At 40.3% G+C, this 16,433-nt stretch overlaps 1 protein-coding gene across 6 annotated transcripts in view; it reads right to left on the reverse strand.

Annotated features, from left to right (window-relative positions):
* The window catches only part of RUNX1T1 (RUNX1 partner transcriptional co-repressor 1), a 147,546-nt gene that overhangs the window by 3,982 nt on the left and 127,131 nt on the right, over nt 1-16,433 (reverse strand). For all 6 annotated transcript variants that reach the window (XM_032805275.2, XM_032805274.2, XM_032805273.2 and 3 more), the window contains 2 exons: nt 13,120-13,310; nt 1-110 (listed from right to left, as the gene is read on the reverse strand). The exon at nt 1-110 is cut by the window's left edge and continues 3,982 nt beyond it. In XM_032805275.2, coding sequence (XP_032661166.1) covers nt 1-110; nt 13,120-13,310 — 301 coding nt within the window. The remainder of the gene's footprint in view (nt 111-13,119; nt 13,311-16,433) is intronic.

Below are 16,433 nucleotides of genomic sequence, written 5' to 3' on the forward strand. Positions count from 1 at the left end.
ATGTGGTGATGCTTCTCCCAGTCCTTGTGCTGGCAAAATGAGCCACAGTATCGCGCCGTGTTGCAACCGCTGCAGGTTTCACTAGCTTTACGGCCACAGTTCCAGCAACTCTAGAAGAGGAAGAAGGGGACAACAGAATGTTAATAATTTTGTCCTGAATTTTGTACCAAACACATTAAACACAACCCATACAACTAATAGAAAATGTTAGTTAAACCCTGCCTAATTAAGGACTACTAGCCTAGGGGTTAATACATAAAAACTTCAGATACCTTGGGGCAGATTCAGCCCTGGGGTAACTCCACTGACTTTAGCAGAATTACTCCAGGGATTTTGGCCTTGAGAATTTAGGGCAGACACTAAAAAGGATAGGGAATCACTGCTCTAGATGTCAGCTTGTGGCACATAAGCTTCAGGTTTACTTTTGTGTTCATTTATCACTTGAGATTCACTTGAGATTTTCAGCTCTCATCACTATGCTGAGTAGCTGTAAGTGCCCTAAAATTTCACAATGATTTCTCTGCCAGATTTGTATTTTAAAAAAATCCCCCAGACGAAGGGAAATCAAGTTATTTAAAATGTGAGGAAAGAATATACATCCCAGGTAAAACCCCAGTCCTGCAAAGACTTAGGCTATGTATCTGTATGCATGAGCACACAACAAGCAGCAGTGGGTAGGTTATGTGTAGCTTCACATCACAGTGACAAGCTGGCTGCATCCACACTGCTATGAGTAGCAATATGCAGCCATGAAAGACTCTGCCAGGGGGGAGGCAGTGGGGAGCTACTAGAGCCTTTCTCTGCTGCCTCTCCCAATGCCAGAGCCTTTCCCCACTGCCAGAGTCTTTCCCTGTGGGGGGGAAAGACCCCAGCAGCAGGGAGGCTATGGAACAATACACTGCTAAAAGCAGCAGTGTCGACAAGGGAGGCACTGCTTGGGTAAGTAGAGCCCTGTACATACGCGCGTGGTTCTGGTGTGTTTCTATGCTACTTGTCTAAGCAGTGCCTCACCGTCTATGCTGCTATGTATACGAGTGCTTGGGGTGTGTGCAGTGTATGTAATCTGTGTGTTGGTGTGAGGTGTGTGCAGTGTAGATGTACCCTTCAGCACATGCTTAACTTTGAGCAAGTGAGTAGTCTTACTGGACTCAAATTGGCCCACTCACTGCCCCACGTTCAAGGCATGCCTAAATCTTTGCACAGAGCCTAAGAGGCTATAGCACAGTAGCCCGCAACAGGCCAAAGGACAAAATCCTTACTCAGTTCCCATCGAGTCAATAGAATTTTTGCCTGGGAAGGATTTCAAAATTTGGCCCACTATACAGAACATCACAGCAGCCTGATAGACACAGAGTTTCCAAGCCTCTTATTGTACATCAAGAAAGCAAGACTATACATTTAAAAAATCCCTCGCTTTTCAAATGCCATTGATATCTTTATCAGGAATAAAACCGGACAGAACCACATCCACGAACTCCGCACTTTGAGTCCTACTCAAAGAGTAGCAACCGCAGAATATGTCGTTCACTTCCCTACAGTCCCTTGCAATGCCAGCTGGATGCTGGAGCACATCCAACCTACAAGTGATATTCCTAAACTACATACAAAAAATCCCAATTACAGAACAGAACAAAGACTTAAATCCAAAACAATACTTTAAGGAAATTAAACATTTAATTGGAGTCAAGTGGCTTCTTTAGAAAATAACCTGGTATTAGTTCTATCCCTTTTTGGCGCAGGAATATTCTGGCAGATGCAAGAAGAGTAACTGTCCAATACACACTGGCTCCTTCAGATTGAAATCAGATGTACATAGCATTCTCAATTCAAACTGATTAAACACATAGACTAAACGAGGTAATTACAAATACATGTGCTAGGGACTTTTTTTTTTTAATTTGTAAAATTGCTCACATCTTTTAAAACACTTTTTTAAAAAGGTGGAATTACAAACACACAGAAACAGATGTTTTTGGCAGTTAAACTGTTGGAAATTCAGACTCTGTGTCTGGCATCACCTGGTTTTGATTCAGTGTTCATGATCTCTGGTTAATTTTGCTTAGACTCAGTCCAGTTCTGGAGTGGTATCACCACATTACTGCCATCCAGACTGGATAGCTTCACTATATTTTTAAATGCATTTTAACTTCTTTTGTTTTAAACAAGCACACTTTTTTTGTCACCACAATGAAAATTAACTTCAATACAAATGACTTTTGTAACTGGGTACACAGCAATAAGCAGCGTACAATTCTATCTGGAATGTGATTGCACAGTTACTGCTGACCTGGCAATAACCCGATTTGTTTGGTTAAAGTGATTTTTAGAATTGCAGAACTGAGTATTCTTGTTCATTTCCTATCCAAAAAAAGGGTCCTGATTCTCTAAGCAGACCTTCATGGGAAGACCCTTTAGCCCACATGCAGTACCACTGAAATCAGCAGGGCTCTCTACAGGTGCACAAGTCTCTTAGTGCAGGTTTGATTGCAGTACTGGGTATACTCATTGTAAAAAAATTTGGTGCTGGAAAATGTAGCCTCTATCTAGTCAAGTTTCTACTCAACAAATAAAAGCCAAGTTTTTTTAAATTCACTTTTTTGCCTCCCTTGTTGGACTTGTTTTGAACTTGATATGCTAGATTCTACCTGAGCAGAAGTGCTTGTCCAGTGCTTAATTTGTGCCAGGGATTGCTAGGGCTGAGCCCCGGCATCTCTAGGCTTGGCAGTTCATAGCTATGGTACCTCTGGGCTTGCTACATCAGTTATGAACGTAAAAAAATTGCTTGAGTCCTATAGCCTCTTTCATTACAAATTAGGCACTATGCTTGTCTCTTATAAATCTGCATAGTAGGATGTTACAAACTCTCATGCTGGAGCCACAATGTCATGATGCAACTAGCTGTCCCAAAATGCATTTTTATGATAGAAAACAGTCACTTACATCTTGTGAGTATTTTGTTGAACTGGCTATTTTATTAATTAAATCATCTGAAATCTTTACAATGCTTTGAACAGGTAAAGTGCTATATGGGTGCTAGATTTTATTAAAACTCTTAGTCGCTCTACAGCTCTAAATCAATGCTTTATAAGCGATTACCGCATGTGTCCCTACATTGTCTGGTACGTGCTTTTGTCCACTGCATGTATCAGTTATAATTCAACAGGACTTTACAACTTCAGTCTAATTGTGAGAATAAATACACATAAAATTCATTTTAAAATTCTTGCACCCCCATTTATGTACCAAATTATTGTATTTAAAAGTACTAAAGAACAGTCTTTCTGTGTAAATTGGCAACAAGTGTGCGTTCATGAGGAGCATTGCATTGCCACATTAGCTGTATTTTGTAGCATACAATCCACTGGTCCCACAAGGACTTCTTTTACAGAACAGTACAGATCTCACCATTGTTATCTGGGAATACATATCAAGTAACCAGTACTATGTTATGCTACAATCCATATGGTAACATAATGTGTTTATATGAAATTGAGCAAAGTTTCTGTATTTAAATAAAGCAAACAATGCAGCTATGGATTTTTAATGTGATTTCATCTTTTATACAACCCCTTCAGTACTGGCCTAATGTACTGCAACACCAGTTCTTGTTTTGTACTGAGTTCCAGATGTATCCTAATACTGTAATGACTGGATCATAGGGACCTTAGACTCCTTGTGCATTAGTTAGGCCAGTGATCCCCAACCTTTTTGTCTGGCGGGTGCCAGACGAAGGACTGTGGCGGCAGTCGAGAATCCACCAAAATGCCGCCAAATTTTGGTGGCATTTTGGTGGCGACGCCTCTCGATAACACCGCTTGTCAGCAGCAAGCGGCGTCATCCAGAGGCATCGCTGCAGAAATTCGGCAGCATTTCGGCGGATGCTCAACTGCCAGCCAGGACATGGGCGCATTTAGATGCCCCCGCTGGCGCCATGGCACCTGCGGGCACCACGTTGGGGACTCCTGAGTTAGGCTATACACAGAAGGCCAGATTTTCAGCCTATGTAACTTAATTTAGTTTCACTGACTCCAAGGATGGATTGACTTAATGGAGTTTGGCTGAATGAGGATCTGGCCTTGAATCTAAGCCACAGGTCCCATTTTCATCTTCCAGAATAACATTCACTACATCTCCCTCAACTCTCAAAGTGAAAAGTCTTGGACCAAAGCTTATCCTCTTCCTGGTTCTGATGTGCTTTATTTTCAAGATTAATCAGCTTCAAACAGCTTTTATAAAATGAAGGTTTGAGCAATATTATACATTGTGACTGCAGCTCGTGTAGACATACATGAGGTACCTTTAATATAATTAACTTGAGCACTGGAGCAGTGAAGTGTCTTCAGCGCAGGCTGTAGACGCTCACCAGAAACCCTGGGCAATTACTCACATGGCTAGCTCACACTAAAGCAGCTTCAGGACCAGTACCTGAGCTAGCTATATTAAAGCTAGCTTGGGTATATCTCCACACGTTGTATTACAGCTAGTGTATCCATAGTTGCACAGGCATTCATTGTCTTCAGGGGCTTGCTGCATCACCTCTTATTTCTGTACTGCATGGCTCTAGTAGCGCTTACTACTAATTGAAGATATCAGCCAGGAAAAAGAGTCATTACTTGAAATTAGACGAAGGAGTGAAATTCTGGAACAGCCTTCCAAGGGGAGTAGTGGAGGCAAAAGACATATCTGGCTTTAAGACTAAGCTTGATACGTTTATGGAGGGGATGGTATGATGGGATAGTCTAATTTTGGCAATTAATTTGGCAACTGATCTTTGATTGTCAGCAGGTAAGTATGCCCAGTGGTCTGTGATGGGATGTTAGATGGGGTGGGATCTGAGTTACTAAAGACAATTCTTTCCTGGATGCTGGCTGCTGAGTCTTTCCCACACGCTCAGGGGTTAACTGATCACCATATTTGGGGTCGGGAAGTAATTTTCCTCCACGGCAGATTGGCAGAGGCCCTGGAGGTTTTTCGCCTTCCTCTGCAGCATGGGGCACGAGTCATTTGCTGGAGGATTCTCTGCAGCTTGAGGTCTTCAAACCACAATTTGAGGACTTCAGTCATTCAGTCATAGGTTAAGGGTTTATTACAGCAGTGGGTGGGTGAGATTCTGTGGTCTGCATTGTGCAGGAGGTCAGACTAGATGATCATAATGGTCCCTTCTGACCTTAAAGTCTATGAGTTTATAGTCCCAGTTCTCCATCCTGTGCAATTCTACTTTTCCATGAAGTTCAGTGAGCTATTCCAGTGCAGAAGAGTGTCAACCTTCTCTCCCACAAAGGTTGCAGAACCCATCAGACTTCCTACTTTTGCTGTTCCATTAGCCCATGTCTTATAGATAAACAATTGCTCCATCACTGTTTAAAATTTGTGTGGATTCCTACCCTCCAAAATCCTTGGCGGTGCATTACTTCAACAGGTACATGCAGCTAATAACTCTGAGTCTTTTTTGGCTTTGTCAACAAAGGAGACCTTGGAGATCTCTAGCACTGAGGCTGAACGTTTGCTAACACATTGCATTAGGCAAGCCATTTTGCACTACATTCTTGCCATAACTAGCTGTCTTTTTTAAATATTTCCATTATTATAGTATTTGCTTTGCTCTTCTATTTCCTGTTGAGACTCAAAAAAAAAGTATTTTAAGATGTTAAAAGTTGATCTACTTTGAAATATCAAAATATGGTGCCATACTGTGCGGAGTCACCTGTAACAAAGTTTCTGACATTGTCCTCTTTCCTACGAAAGGCAAATAATACTGCAGTGTTAAGCCTAGCTATGTTAAGAGCCCAGATTTCCTGGTATTGCCTGGAGGGAGTAACAATAATGCACCTACTGGAGAGTACTGGGAAACCTAAAAGCCTGCACTAAAAGTTAATCAATAAAGAGAAAAAGAGAATATGCAAGGGTTACTTATTGCACAATGGTGTTAAAAAAGGCCATGAGACAGTCCACCCAGGAAATAAAGGATGTGTACAAATACATTGAGGTGTATTTATATAGCACTTATCATCATGGGGGATGATTTTCAAAAGTGCCAGTGTGACTAAGCAATACAAGTGCCATTGATTTTGAATGGGACCTAGGCACTTTTTAAAAATCCATCCAAGTCCCATTGAAAGTCTATGCGGTTTGTGTTCCTACGTCACACAGCCACAATAGGTAGGAATTTTAAAGGTGCCAAAATACACCACCACATGCAAAATTGTCTCCAAGCTGCAGAAGCCTGGGATTAAGTAACAGGTGATAGCTAAGTACTCAGGGTTTACCTGAGCCATTGATGTTTTATTGTTTAGAAATCCAAGCTGCGACCACCACAAATAAAATACATTAGCATATGAATGTGTTTAGTGTGCAACAGGCATAGAAATCAGGCTTGTGCACTTTATCTTTTATGGTTCAAACATGAGTGTGAAGTGTCAAGTTAGGTGATGCAATCCTGACCACAATTGACTGATCAGCATAGACCAGGTCCCTTTGTGTTCACAAGCATGTCATATAAGTGTAATATTCAGACACACAACTCGATAATGTAAACAAGCCTTAACCCTACACAATCCTTAAATGCAGTGTTGGACCAGTTACACATTTGTTTTATCTAAGCAGATGTCTGAACAAAAAAAGCATCTGCTTCCACTGGAGTGAACTATCCTATCCATGTTTTTTCTCCTTAAGAGTGGGAAAGAACACCGTGAGTATTAGATTTTTCAGTGGCATTTTATATTGGAGCAGAGACAGATGTTTTAATTTTTTCAATAATCTGGCCAATAAATTTACTATGTCTCTTTGCTAAGCTGTTCGCCCTTACTATTAAATCTGATTTGCACAACATTATGTTACAGCCAAAGCAAGCACGGCAGTCATTAAAGAGTAGCTGCTCACATATGTTTTGGTTCTTAGCCAAATCAGCTACTGATAAACGGATCATTCTTTGCGTAGTTTCCTTTTCTGTAATTGTAAGGAAGTAGTAAAGAAATAATTTGCGGTTCTGAAATAGTCATGCTGACAGGTAGGCCTGCTTCTGTCTGCTTGCTTTTAAACACACTCTCCCTAAGAGGCTGTGGTTTACTTCCAGCCCAGGATGTGCACAATTCCTTGGAACTATCCCCATAAAAAACGCCAGATGAGTGCAAGCCAATCTCAAGGTTTAAGGAGAGCTTCCAATACAATATAGGCACTCAAGTAATGGCATTACTCAGTAAATAAGAACAATTCAAACAAAAGCAAAAAGTACCAACGAAATACTATAATGCTATGTGTCTCACATTTCTCAAAATATTGTGGGCCACTTCTTAAAACTGAGATCCTCTCCTCCATCGCACTCCCCTGTCAATCCCTAGTCAGCACTTCCCACAGTGTTTGGTTTCACATTACTAGATTAATGAGAGTACATGACAATAAGTTCACTTTAATGAGATGGGTGGTCTTGACTGGTTACTTCCCCCACATCGTATCTTTACTGGTTACTTCTTCTTCCTCATTGTTGAGGAACTTAACTTTTACTACTGAATCTCCTCTCACTGCCTGCAACTCCCATTGCTTTACTCTCCTCAGCTCATTGTTCAACTTGGTTCTATTCTCTTGCAAAGCCGTCATTTTTCTTGTTTGGTTGGTTTTAAAAGCCTCTGGAAACCCTAACAAAGTCCTGGGGTGATTATAGTATGCAGTACAGCCTCAGAGATACGAACATCAGAGTTACGGACTGACTGGTAAAACAGGAAGCAACCAATTAGGCAGCAGCAGAGACAAAACAACAAACAACAACAACAACAAAACAACAAATACAAGTACTGTACTGTGCCACAATCTTAAAGGTAGGCACATCTGGGCTGCCTGTCCCCCTCCCCCTATTTTAACCTCCTCCCCTACGCATGGGGCAGTCACTTATATATAGAAATGAAGATGCTGGGACTGCAAGCCCAAGGCAGCTGGCAGAGCAGGAGCAGCACTGGGGTCTGTTTTCCCCACACCCATGGGCAGGAAGGGGGACAAGGTTGCAGTCTGACCCAGGGAAAGAAGCTGCCTGCAAGGAAGCTGCCCACACTGAGGAGGGAGCTCAGCTGCTGATGGAACCTGGCTTGGAGTGTCAGCTGCTGGAACTGGAGCCTGAACTGCACTTTGTTCAGAGATAATGAACATTTCAGAGTTATGGATAACCTCCATTCCCAAGGTGTCTGTAACTCTGAGGTTCTACTGCACATAAAAAAGCTATGCCAGGGTAGTTTGCTCCAAGACTTAATAGAAATGTTAAAGGTTCTAAAATCAAACACTGAAAAATGTTAGGAAATGCCCATTGGGAGATCAAATAGTATATGATCGGGTAATAAAAAACTGTATCGTATTTCATATGCTCTCAGGAACCACAAATTGTATGAGCAACCTTAAATCTGGCATATCCTAACTCTGGGGATTTTTACTTAACAGCCTGAATGATCTTAGCAACTGAAAAAACAAATTCCATTGTGTGAAATCATATTGACTCCATTCCCCCCTCAACTGGGTCATCAGCAGCATTGGAACCCAGGCAATTGTATCTACAGTGTATACCTGGCATAGTTTAGTAGCAGGAGTAGGCTGTTATCCTCTGTGTGGACCAGGCACCAGAGAGGGATGTGAACCAGACCTTGTTCAGCAACTTGTACAACTATGTGTTCGACAGTGGAGGAATGTAGGAAATCAGGAACCTTAGCCCATATGCTCTATTCCTGGCTCAGGAAGGACATGTGTGCAAGTGGTTACAGACAGCACAGTCAGGTGCATACATTTTACCATTAAGCATTTATATTGCAGTAGCATCACAATGCCTCAACCAGGCCAGGGTGCCATTGTGACAGACAATATATAAATGCATTGTAAGGAGAAAAGGTGGCTGGGTGGATAAAATGTGTGGCTGTCAGCCAGGGCTGCCCAGAGGATTCAGGGGACCTGGGGTCTTTGGTGATGGGGGGTCCTTCCACTCTGAATCTTCGGGGCACTTTGGCGGTGGGTCCCGGAGCGAGTGAAGGACCTGCCACCGAATGGCCGCTGAGACCCGGAGCAGAAGGAGCCCCCGCCGCTGAAGAAGCAGCAGCTCCGGGTCTTCAGCAGCGAGTCCTTCACTCGATCCGGGTGTGTTCAGTGGCACTGAAGGACCTGCTGCCAAAGACCCACTGAAAACTCTTATAGGGGGCCTGAAAACTCTTGTGGGGGCCCCTGTGGAGCCTGGGGCAAATTGCCCCACTTGCCCCACCCTCTGGGTGGCCCTGCTGCCAGCTTAGGGATCTGAGGTCAAATCCTAACCCCACTCCAGTGGTGTACAGGGGCCAAAGGAGTGGAGCTGCCATTGAGAGAATTTTTCCCAGTCATGGGCAGAGCACATCTGATTAATGTGGCCCTACACTGATCTCATCTGCTGTCTTCTAAATATCTGCTTTATATCCACATCCACGGATGCAGATATCCACAAACCGTTTTTGTGGCTCGCAGCTTGGATACAGATACAAATTTTGTATCCACGCAGGGCTCTGCAGCACACACTCACCACATGTCACCCAACCATCAGGCTCCAGCTCACCTCTCTGAATCATGCTGCAGTGGCAACATCCCACTCGGTATTCCAGGAGTTATAGTCCCCAGCTTGCTCAGACAGAGGAGGAAAACTACAACTCCCAGAGGGGAGCATGCTCTCTCCCAGTGAGCAAAGCGCCATTTTGAAAGAGGTGTGGTTGTAATTTAAATTAGCATGTGGCAGCGGCGGATGCTGTGAGGAGAATAGTTGTCACCGTTGTCTGTCCCGGCTGGGTCTGCATGCATTAGAGCTGCTGTAGCTGCATAGAGGTATCCAAGCCTGCGCGTGGGAGGGCGGTGCTGCACATGAGGACCCAGGATTGTAGCCTCCCTTCCTGGAGTGGGGAACGAGGTATGGAGGGGATAGAGTGGCTGGGTGGTAGGGCAGAAGGTCTCTAGGGAGAAGTGGGGGCTTGGCACAGTCTTACATCACTGGTGCGCGGTGACCTGTGGAGCTGTTAGTAGAGACCTGAAAATCCAGTGTTATCTGCTTTATATCCGTGGATATCAACATTCAAGGATTGCGGATATCCATGGATCATTTTTGTGGATTGCGGATCGGATGCGGATGCAAATTTTGTATCCACGCAAGGCTCTAATAATAAGGGCTGTGAAGTACATAGAATTAACACCAGTTCACCACCAGTTAGTGGAAAGAAATGTGATTAGAATTTAGTCCCATCATGTGTTCACCTTGCCTTCCTGTATGCCTAACGGGTGGGAGCAACAACAACCTGCTGCCTAGAGATCTGTGCCTAGGAGCATGCTCAGTGTACTTAGCACACAAGGAGTTGTGTCTGGCTGAAGCATGTACAGTACACATGTAATTTTAGAGGTTTTAGCAACATGCCTCTAACAGGTTCTACTGAACACAGAAATGTACTGAGGTTTATACCTTTACATCTGATCCAAAACAGGATGGATTCTCACGGAGAGATCAAAAGATTCCTCTCTGACCCTTAACAAATTTCAAGTTTTTCCTTTGAACCCTAAATCTTTTCCAAAAAGGAAAAAAGTTGTAAACATGCATCAACCTGGGCAAAACTACCTATTTTCCACTAACCTCATTCTTGGAAATGGCTGAACCATTTTTATAGAACCTTAAAAAAAACAAATTCATTCCAACAGAGAGTAAATTTTACACCAAGGGGCTACAGTTTGTTAAAATTACAAGCAACTGAAAATAGAGGCTTATAATGGACACTGCTAGACTACATAAACTATAAGATAGGTATGGTTTCCATACACCATTGCAGCAGAGTTAGGATTTGGCCTCAGATCTCTAATCTGGCACACACAAAGTTCATCCATTTAGCCACCCTGTCTCCAAAAAGGGACCGTTACTTACAATGCATTGCCTGAGTGAAGACTGCAGGACCAGGCCACTAGATTTGTTTTTCAAATAGATTTTTAAAGTCTGGTTTGATCTTGCCAGGATGCTTGCCAGTTGACTGGAGATGGGATGAATTTAGAGGCCTGCAAATAATGTTTATTCACAGACTCCGGGGTATAATGGATATACTTTTTGTCCACATCCCTTTGGAACTGGGCTAAAGGAAAATTTTTAAATATATATTTCTAGGCAATTAACATACTAGTAAACAATACCTCTTGAAATGAAACTATAGTGTTAGATAGAAATGTCTGTTCCTATGTTGCCACTGCCAGAAGTGCTACCATTCAGGAATGCAGGAGAACTTGCACGAAAATGCCCAGCGTGCACACTTTGGATGCACACTTATTTGGGGGAGAATGATCTGTGTGTATTGGCAGATAACAGGTGTTGCATTGATCCCGGCTACTGTACATTTACTCACTAAACAGATTAACTTTACAATTTCCTCTTAGTCATTTACCTTTGGAATTTCAGCATTCATAATAGGAATCATTTGTATTTGCACATGAAAATGATAGCAGCTTAGTGATCATAGCTGTCAGACAATATGTCAGACAAATACCCTTTATGCGAATATATGAGGGGGAAAATGCCCTTGGATATCTTACCTACAAAATACCAATAATTTGAAATTATGTTGCATTTAATTCTGCAATGAATACTTAGTACTTAAAGGGTGCCTACACTTCCCTTAGTCTCTGTTTTCCTGAGAAACTTTCAGATGCTCAAAATTAATTCCTTTTGTCTTATTGTTATTCATCTGTTACACATTATGGAAAAACTCTGGGCATCCAATGTTCCCACAATGGTCTTTCATCTCCAGAGAAGTCTGGTATGAATTAAATTCTTATGCTCCCTCAAATTATGGCTATGTATTGCAGTATGCCACTGATTAATCAGCCTGTGATTTTTGCCAGTTCTTTCAGCATGGTGCAACTGCCTAATATGAACCTCTTCAACCTAAGTCATTCATCTACATTACTGGCAAATGCAGTCATTAAAATGCTTTTGCAATAATGTACATAAATATGCATTCTTATATAATGCGATACAACACACCTATTAGTCTGTCAGTTCCCTGTGATATAGAATTTGCATAAAAACATGCTTTTCTACATTTTTTTTTTAACATCTCCCAATCAGAGCAATAGTTTATGAGAGCAATGTTCTCTGGTTACCATATTTTATTTTGAAATAGCTGTTAAAGTGGCTATCATAAACTTAGCAACAGTTTATAAGGGCATTTTTAATCATGAGTTTCCTTTCCACATGGATGTTAATGTTTCTTTCTTCTCTAAATGACATAAGATTTCATTATATCCAAAACACTTCAGCACTGGCAATAAGTCTATTGTTCTTTCTCTCCTGACTTCCTGCTATATATGCTGCCATATGTCCCATACCACAAGAATTCAAAGCTTCCACTATCATATTTAAGTCTGAATTGAGGTTTACCACGCTCATTCCCATTTTACTCTTTGTTGCTCTTTCATTCTATTTTTCTCTTGCCAGATGCTGTTTGTCCCGCCCTTCAGCTCATACATAATCTCTGTAGCTGAAATAATAAATTCTAATTACGGAAACATTCTTGCAACTCCGCATACACATTTTTTTCTTCCAGAATCTAGTTTTGTGCTGATCATGTCTACACAAACTCTCTCCCTTTCCAAAAAAAAAATTAAACAAAATGTTAGCTACCTTGCTATAAGCCTAAATAAATGTCACTTATTTTGGGGACATTAGAATTTCATTATTTATTATTGTTCATTGAATGTTATTTCAACCACCAATTTTAAGTAGATTGTGTTATTTTAAAGTATTTTAATTTTACATCTAAAGTAAATGGAAAATATATAGACTATATTCCCATCACTGCATTATTCTTATTGCCTCTTCCCCTGCTACCAATCAATTTAAAGCCATTTCAGACTTTTCTTCTGAAACAATTGCTGGCCAGTCGGCAGACAGGATACTAGGCTAGATGGACCTTTGGTCTGACCCAGTATGGTCATTCTTATGTTCTTAGACAAAGATAAACAAACAAAAAAATGAAAAAAAAACCTGAGTAGTAAGTCTTTATTGCAGGTGGCTGGGTGGATTCAAACTCTGACAACAAGGCTCCGCTTTGGTATACTTCTGAGTAAATTTTGAGATGACTCGCCTCCTACTGAACTCCTTACCTCACTTGAATCTTCCTGTTGATTGATAACAGCTAATGCATCCTCTGCAGCCTGTCGCTTGGCTTCTGCAACAGTGCGCTCCATTTTAGCTCTCTCTGTAGTGATCATGTCGTGGGCTTTCCGTTCTGCCTCTGACACTGCCTTTTGCAACTCTGTCATCGCCTGACGTTTTACTTCATTGACTGCTTCCTCTACAAACAAGGCAAGAAGTCTTCATCAGCACAATAGGTTTGGCATAGGACTGTTTGATTAGAGGGAACAATGCACAAAGGAAGCATATACCCTGCTAATAGCATGCCTCATCACTTCCTGAAGTAGGATAAGGATGGAAGTGAGTCCCTATGACCATTGAGCTATTCCCTCCTTCTACTTCCCCATCATCTGAGGAGTACATAAAGTGCTCAGATAGTAAATGGTAGGCAGTACAAAAGTGTAGCTGTTTCTGATCTTCAATTTATCCTTTTGTATCTTTTTGAATATTTTGCTTGACAAATTTTTTCTGCAGAGGACTAGATTTATGAAAGAATTCTATGAAAGAAATTAATTGAGAAATGACACTGTGAACATTTTTAGCTCTAGGAACTAGAATAATACAAATAATAAATTAATACACCTCTACTTCGATATAACGCTGTCCTCGAGAGCCAAAAAATCTTATCGCGTTACAGGTGAAACCGCATTATATTGAACTTGCTTTGATCTGCCGGAGTGCGCAGCTCCCTCCCCCCTCCCCGCCCCCGGAGCACTGCTTTACCACCAAATTAGTGTTATATCAGGTCGTGTTGGATCAAGGACGTGGTGTAATAATAAGTAACATTCTGGTTTTAAGCTTCTGTAAACCAGGGCAGAACACTGGTATATACACCCTTAAAGGCATTGATGAGTTCTCTGGTATATAAAAACTCAGTGTAGAGTATAATGAAAAGGTGCTCAGAGTTAATACACCTCTTAAAACAAAGTCACTGATAAACAGATAATCTAACTTTAGTGCATCTAAAGTCATTTTCTGAATATGTAGCTTTCGAATGCAAAAGGTAAGTTTCAATGTTTCCAGTTTTGTGTCTAAACACATTGCTTTTTTGTTTTAGTTCTTACCAATTGATCTCTGTTCCAAACCAACATTTATATTTTGAAGACTTAGGCCCTGATTCAGCAAGTCACTTTAGCACATTTAAGCCAATGGGAAGTAGGGACACACACAAACATATACATAACTGATTTGTTAAAATCAGAGCCTTAGTGTGTCAGACAGATATAAATCATTGCAATTAAATTATCCAGTATGAATTTGTGTAATACATTCTACGAGGCTACCCTGGAAAACATGAGTTGTCATGAATTGGTTATTCAGTTTTTGATGCAAGAAGAATGCAAAGATTTTACTGATGTACAAGCTTTCAACTGACAACTAAAACAAGTAATTTCTTTTTTTTTAAATTAACTGTTCTAATTAACAAGGAAACCATCCTCCCCCTGAATTAGTTTATCTAATTTTCATCTTTACTCAAAGCAAAATCACAATGATTAATTGAAAATTTAATAAGCAGTAATTATTAACTTGGCAAACCTAGTACCAATTAACACTCTATTAAAACTAATTATGACATGTTTCACTCAAGTGTTTGCATTTAATTGTTTCATCCACTTAAAAAGCACCTTAATTAAATGTTCTGTCTAATTAAAAACATAGATTCCTAATAAAAATGGTTGACTGTAGATTAAAAATGTAAGAGTTACAAATGTGTTACGGTTACTTTGGGTTTTGTTCAGTATTTCACATACGTGCGTGTATATACAAGTGTGGGAAATCCACAACTTTCCCCAGTTTAGAGCTCTACATTTGCAGTTGGTAATCCCAATACTTGATGTCATTTGCTTTGTTATAGTAGCATCATTGAAAGAAGCAATTTTTTTAAATTATTGTATTATCATGAATAATCCTAATTTTAAAGTACTAATGCACAATCCAAATGACACATATTGACTTCATTTGAACCTGTTCAAAATGATACCTATTTCTGTTACACTAGTGCCTATTAAAGTAGGCTCTGTACATACCCGTATGAATAAATAGTCTCTGATCCAAAGAGATATGTTTAGACTGAAGTTTTGGAGAGGGGAAGAAATAAAATTAGAGATAAAACTTATGCCTTCATTTTTATGAGGCTGAAAATATGCCTTTATATTACCATACCATAAATGTTGTTTGTGCGGAGGGCATCGGGAAAGGGGAAAATCATACCCTTCAACTATACAGCCAGGGCCTAATTTACTTCGAATATTCAAGGTGAATTAAAATTCTATCTAAGTGGCAATACAGGACAATAATTTTTGCTTACGATCGAAGCTGCAGCTTGACTAATTGTATATGCAAATCAGGCAATTTATATTTAAATTGTGCATTCCTATTCTAGTCCCACAGGCACACACAGATCAGCAAAGGGAACTGGTAGGACATTTGCAAGGTGCTTGAATATTTATTACCAACTGCAAACATTCTCTGATCGCTTGAAAAGAAATATACAGCACCAAACGTACAGATGCAGTTTTATTACCATTTTTATAAAATGGAGGCAACTTAAATACAGACCTTTTGCATTGTATGAACTACAGTTATTAACAAAGCTGATTTTTTGAGAGAAAAATCTGTAGTCTTTATGGCATTTGCTATGAATGAAAATATTTTTAAATGTGTATGAGGCACTTTTACTGCACTATATAATCTCGTCAAATCTTAATCTAATATTGAGAGGTTTGCAGTGGTTAGAAATCCCAGTTTAAACTGTTTTTACAAGATTTAACAGAGATTTCCTAGTTCAATGCTTTATACATATTTATTCCGACACACTGTTTTTATTTTGATTACTGTACATAAGGTGGGAGGAAATAGGTTCAGTTACTATAGTTTATAATCTAATTCTGTATTGTAAAAACTTACTCAAAGGTTCAAATGGTGTTGTCAAAGTGTTTTAAAACATTCTAGAGACCACAAGCTGGGGCAGAATGAAAATATCTGGTTTTGGATGAACTATAAAAGGTGTTTTGGGTTTTCAGTTATATTAAATGGAGAGTTGATATATCAGGTGTGATATCTGATTGTATTAATATAAACACAAACAAAGCCAAAAAGAGATAAAAGTTTATTTAGTTTTTTCAATCACAAGCAATAACCATGTTTCAGTGCTGTAGAAATACATGACCCTACCTCTAAAGGAAACTATTCTTCCACATAAACACTTATTTTCTGCACATTCAATTATTATAGATAACCCATAATAGTTGGAAATGCTTTATTATTCCTAAGGAAACTCTGT

The sequence above is a fragment of the Chelonoidis abingdonii genome, chromosome 2, assembly GCF_003597395.2.
Source record: "Chelonoidis abingdonii isolate Lonesome George chromosome 2, CheloAbing_2.0, whole genome shotgun sequence".
In the NCBI taxonomy this organism is placed as follows: domain Eukaryota; kingdom Metazoa; phylum Chordata; order Testudines; family Testudinidae; genus Chelonoidis; species Chelonoidis abingdonii.